The sequence below is a fragment of the Cibotium barometz genome, chromosome 25, assembly GCF_041138505.1.
Source record: "Cibotium barometz isolate CiBa-2024 chromosome 25, ASM4113850v1, whole genome shotgun sequence".
NCBI classification, from domain to species: Eukaryota; Viridiplantae; Streptophyta; class Polypodiopsida; order Cyatheales; family Cibotiaceae; genus Cibotium; species Cibotium barometz.
The window spans coordinates 56,557,675-56,563,674 of record NC_141070.1 but is presented as its reverse complement, the minus strand read 5'-3'; the positions used below and the strand labels follow the sequence as shown (position 1 = coordinate 56,563,674).

The following is a 6,000-nucleotide window of genomic DNA, read 5'->3' as shown; positions in this document are numbered from 1 at the left end:
GTTTCACCAAGACATTCTACAAGATAAGTGAGATAAATGCTATGAGCATTTGTGGCTTAACCCTGTCACTCTCGAGCGCCCAAAAAAGCCTAGAATTGATTGCATTAATAGATATCAAAGGCTGTGAATGGTTGAAACTTCCCCAACAACATGACTTGAAATCTCAAGTGAGCTAATGATGGATTCTACATTCGTAGGAGGGATGGTCATGACCATACAACAAAATCCTAGGCTAGCACTAAGTGACACCGCATCTTTGTGTGGTTCCTTAGATGAGGCCCAACCAAAAACTTATGCCTAATGGCTGAACCAAAGAGGAATTTGAAAGAGTAGTAGCCATGTGGCTAGCTATTAATGTAATGAAAGAAGAAATTGAGATTCACGCTCAACAAAGGTTAGTAGTTCAACTCTCCCAAGCCAACCCCATAGCTCCCATATCACCAACACAAACTTAGCGAGGGGCTAGCTATTAATGTAATGAAAGAAGAAATTGAATCCTCATGTCAGAGGCTCTTAGTAGTTATTGACATCCTTGGTGGGAGTCATTGGTGGTAGTTTATCACTCTTCATTTCACAAAAGAAGTAAAACACACACACACACACACACACACACTATTGTTATGTAAGTAATCGTCTAATCACATGCAGTTTTACTTCTAGAGCTAACATATAGCTTTAGATGGTTTATATGTGCGTCATTGTGTTTAAGACTGTGGTCATAACCATAGGCATATTTTTTGAACTCAGTTCATGAATCGTAGACTTGTACCTATTTCTAAGTTAGATCCGCATTAATCTTCATCTTTGTAGCATCTTTGGGAAGTTTAACCAGTCTTATCCGCGATTTCATAATTTCTTGTTCAACTATTTCCTTGTTGACTTTTGCATGTTGCTCAAAGAACATCTTACTTGTTATTACTGTTGCCATACATATCATCCCAAGCCTTGCATTGCTTTCCTCCTGTGATCTCAAATCCTCTTCAACCACATCTTCTGCTGAGGATGAAATTTGCATTAGGAAGGGGGACATGTTAAGTGCGTCAAAGACTTTGTCAAAGACTTCTATAACATCGTGGTCGACCACTAAATATTTTGACTGGCCTAGGGAATTCATATTTCTCTTGTAATGGATTATTTTACATGTGCGATCGCTACTAGTATATGAAAGGCGTGACATGAGATAACAAGGTTAGAGTTACTAGCTAGGACAAGGTGTTTGCACTAGTGTAGGCAATCTGGGATGCACTAGGACCTCATTTTAAACATTGGCCGACCAAGTGTGAACATTATGAGCCAAGTATAAAGGTTAAATTGTAACTCTAAATCCTCACTCTTGTATGTTCTTAAGTGAAGACAGTGCTCTATTCTTCTCTCAAACCTTCCCTTTCTCGTCTTCAGTGCTTGTGTGAGTGTGTGTGTGTGTGTGAGGGAGGGAGCGAAGGAGAACAATGGCTACACTCGAGGCACGGTGGTGGCGGCTTTGTTGAGCTACTTCGGCGTGCTTCCATTGACGTAGCTACCACGAGGAGTCCCCGATTCAAGAAAATGAGATAGAGGTAAGTGAGAGCTGCCCCGCTAATGCATTGCATGTTTCCCATGGCATATTGGGTGAAAGGATAGCTTATATAGCTTTCTTCACTTCTACACCCTCAGTGCTTGGGTGCAAGGATTAATGCTCAACATTGGGGGAGGCCATCAAGCAAGCATATTTACTCACTCCTACAACCATCACAAAAAACTCGTGTATAAAATGATTCTTGGTAGAGAGACAACTTGCACGCCTACTCCAACAAATGTAGGCTTGCTGTTAACTCCCAACAATAGCAATTATGGAAATATTAGCCACAACTTCAACGACCTTACCCTATAAGGGGGGAAAACAACTCCTTAAGTATGTTAACACCCATATCCCGAGCATTCCCACATTCGGATTCTATACATTTGACTCTGTATATAATTTGTGTTCCTCTCTTCTCTCTCGCATAGACTATACGTAACATTAAAAACACAATAAAATTTAACGCCATGTATTACTCAGGTGTCGTTTCACGTGCAAGCCAAATGTGGTCCCCAAATGCTTTTCTTAGCGCCATAGAATAAATAATGCGGGGTGCCAAAATTTTGATCATTTCAAAGGTTTAGTCAAGGTTTAGGATGACAATAAATCTCATCTTCTTCTCTACAGTAAACAAAACCCCCTCTCTCGCCAGAGCATCTCTTCTGCCGGTGGCCTTCTCCGAGCTGCCTTTCCGCGCCGCGTCGGCCTTGTCGTTACGCTTTAGAACGGCTTGCTCGTCGCTGGCTCGCCTCATGGCGATGGGGATGCATGCCCCCGCGCCTCTCCCCAGGCTGCGGTGGATGGCCTGCCCTTCCTCTCCTGCTCTCTCCGGCGGCGTCTGCTGCCTCACCTACAGATGGCACTCCGTCGACTGTGCAGTCTCCAGTGAAGCGTACGTGTTATCTTGCTCTATGCTTTTTTCAACATTTTATTGCGTGGGCGCCTCTCAGAAGTGCAAAAGCTATAGTTAGCCTAAGCTAGGGTTTTGTTTTCGTGTTACCGGGTTTGTAGAGGTTGTGAGCGTCTTGGGAGCAGCCTGGAGAGGTGCCCAAGAGCTAGCCAGGGGCTGCCATGTGCAAAGCCTCTTGAGTTGGGTGGCCAAGGTTCCCTACAGGCCATGACTAGAGCTTCTAAGAAAAGCCATGGCTAAGGTTTTATTTTGAGGGTTTTGCTTCTATGGCTAGCCATATCTACAGTTTTATTTTTACTGCAAGGGTTTTGCTTCTGTGGCTGGCCATAGCTAGTGTTTCATTGCCTCCAATGGCTGATAACCTGATGCCTTTTCTGCAGTCATAGTTATGGCAGGATCCCAGTTTTTAAGACATCAGAACCGCACTCTACTGAAGAGCATTGGAAGATGGAAACCGAGTTTCAAAAGAACAGGACTAGGCGTTACCAGGCACGTCCCAACATTGCGGAAACAGTTCCTGAACAAGCAGGAGTCTACAGCAGGTTACATCCGAGCATAAACAATAATCAAGAGAGCAGTGAAAGCATTTGTGATGTCAGGTCATCTCCGGAAGCGAATGAGTTTCAAAGGAACAGGACTAGGCGTTACCAGGCATGTCCCAACATTGCGGAAACTGTGATTACAGTTCCTGAACAAGCAGGAGTCTACAGCAGGTTATATCCAAGCATAAACAATAATCAAGAGAGCAGTGAAAGCATTTGTGATGTCAGGTCACCTCCTGAAGTGAACGAGTTTCAAAGGAACAGGACTAGGTGTTACCAGGCACGTCCCAACATTACAGAAACTGCGATTACAGTTCCTGAACAAGCAGGAGTCTACAGCAGGTTACATTCGAGCATAAACAATAATCAAGAGAGCAGTGAAAGCATTTGTGATGTCAGGTCACCTCCTGAAGTGAACGAGTTTCGAAGGAACAGGACTAGGTGTTACCAGGCACGTCCCGACATTGCGGAAACTGCGATTACAGTTCCTGAACAAGCAGGAGTCTACAGCAGGTTGCATCCGAGCATAAACAATAATCAAGGGAGCAGTGAAAGCATTTGTGATGTCAGGTCACCTCCTGAAGTGAACGAGCGGGATGAAAGGGTTGGATATGGGATTCAGGACAGTAGATCTACGATAGCAGAGGATTACACATCCGGAGGTGGCTCTACTACTGAGCTTCTAGAGATTCTGACAAACCCGCAGTCAGAGACACTGTTAGTGGATAATAAGGAAGCACGGATGGCGTGTGCAATGGAAGATGTTCTTGTTGTCGACAATCTAGTCACTGCAAGATGCGTCATAGATAGGCTTAGAGGAGAGTACAAGGATTTTATTCATGCTTGTGACACAGAGGCAAGTCTAATAATTTTATGACTTAAATTGCTGTCAAATGCTGAAGGGTTTTAAAATGTGAGAGTTTTGATTGTAGTATCTGTTTGCAGCTGCTTCACTTGCAATTTTCAACATCATAGTGTGTGGCTTGAAAGTAAAGTATGCCACTTTTTTTTTTCAAATCTGATGTTATACATGGAATAATGTTGGTGTAAATCAGAGTACATTCTTTTAGCTTCGTTTTTGATGAGCTTGTAGGGTTGTGTTGTTAAAGAGATCTCACCTTTAAGAGAGAGAACCAGTGGAAGGAATGCAGATACTTGAGAAGCTTCTGCTTGCATGTCACAGTGGTAACAGAATCAGGTCGGCCTTTCTGTAAGTTTTGTGTAAAGGTCATCCAGGATGTGCCCCCGTCCCCTTCCCCTTCTCTCTTATGTGTGTTTTAAGGGTTACTGCTAGTTAGCACCACCAACTGGAGTGAGGCACCAAACTTTGGATAACCTTTGCGATATCGGAAGCTCATAGTTGGGTATGTGCTCAAGCACCTAGATTTATTGTTGAAATCCTTATGGTTTGTGCATCTTTGGTATTGGGTGGTGCTTGGGGCTTGGTTGGCATGGTTGGAGTGAGCCTTTAGAGGCATCTGTGGGCTTGGTATTGGGTGGTGCTTGGGGCTTGGTTGGCATGGTTGGAGTGAGCCTTTAGAGGCATCTGTGGGCTTGCACTTGGCTGCATGATTCTGCTGACAATTGCATTTTTTTTTTGAAAAGCTGTTGTAACATGCCGAAGCTCTGGGGGTCTTCTTTCAGCCCTAAACACCACTGGAAACAATCTGATGCAAAACATAGACATGAAGAGAGAGTAGAGAGAGAGAGAGATGCTGGAAATTCAGTATATTCTAATGGTACAAAAAGGTACCTAAATCTGCAGCCCTAGGCTGCCTTCATACAAAAGGTGATAGACACCCAAAAGTCTAGTCCTAATATGGACCCTAAGGATCCACTCCATAAAGGAATGAATCATCCAACCAATGAGCAAACATTGCTTTATATAGTCTTCTTGAGCATTGTAGGAGCTGGCCGACTGCTGTCGGACCAGCCGACTTGGCCTGAAATTCCTACAACGCTGGTCGGGCTGCGCTTCTCCATGGACTGAGGCGCCTGCTGCAGCCGACCTCATCTGGTACAGCCGACGTTGCCCTCCTTGCAGCCGACAGCACCTTCTGGTTCTTCTCCAAGTCTTGCTTCAAGTCCAACCTACTGCTCCTTGTGCTCCAACTCTGGTTCTTATGCTCTTTTTCTGGTTGCCTTCCTCTGGACTAGCCCTGAGAATATACACGAGCATGTCATGCACATGACAGCTGTTAAGAAAGCTTCATCAAATGGCAGAGGCAAAGGGTGCCAAGTATGCCTTCCGGAGCTCTCTCTGGAGTCTCCCCTCCCCCCCCCCCCCCGGGCGGCGCCCCACCCGTGGCTGTGCACCTGTTGCCTAAGCCACCACCCCTTCTTCCTGTCATTCCCTTGCCATCGCCGGTGCTTCTCCACTCTTCTCCCACGTCCCTTCTCCTTCGCCCACCTATGCTTGTCTCAGGTCCTCCTTCAGCTTCACCTCCCTCCTTAGCCTTCTGCTCCAGCTCCGCCTCCCATTCGCTGCCTTTTTCCCTTTTACCGGCCTGCGCTGCCCCCCCCCCCCCCCCAGCCTGTGCGCCATAGTCACAAGGGAACGTCGTTCCAAGCTCTTGGAACGGGGGAACGCGTTCCATAGAGATAGCCGTTCCCGTTCCCGTTCCAAAATGGCACCGCAGACCATGTAAGAAATATAAGTGAACTATGTATCATGTAGAACACATCTATGCATTATCATGGCCACTACTGAGATGGTTTGAGGTTCTTTCTTTACTATGCCTCTTTCCAAAGCAATTACAGATATATAAAGTAAATTTATAAACACATTTATGCAATGATGTGGCGTTCCCGATTCCGTTCCCTTTTATTCAAGCTTTTCGTTCCCGTTCCAAACAGTCATCCGTTCCCCAAAACGTTCCCGTTCCCTTGTGACTATGCTGTGCGCCTCCATTTGTCACCTCCTTTGCGCCTCCTCAGCATCCTTTTCCTGTTTGGGATTATTGCCTTCCCCTTCCCTCCCCTTGCCTTGT

The 6,000-nt window shown here is 45.5% G+C and overlaps 1 protein-coding gene across 2 annotated transcripts in view; it reads left to right on the top strand.

Moving 5' to 3' along the window:
• Positions 1 to 2,170: 2,170 nt before the first annotated feature.
• LOC147624767 (DNA polymerase I B, chloroplastic/mitochondrial-like) overlaps positions 2,171 to 6,000 on the top strand; it is a 55,464-nt gene continuing 51,634 nt past the window's right edge. Inside the window, exons 1-2 of one of the 2 annotated variants that reach the window (XM_086819812.1) lie at positions 2,171 to 2,450; positions 2,849 to 3,866. In XM_086819812.1, the coding sequence (XP_086675938.1) occupies positions 2,311 to 2,450; positions 2,849 to 3,866 (1,158 nt within the window). In that variant the 5' untranslated portion in view covers positions 2,171 to 2,310. The remainder of the gene's footprint in view (positions 2,451 to 2,848; positions 3,867 to 6,000) is intronic. The other variant, XM_086819811.1, reaches the window with a different exon arrangement.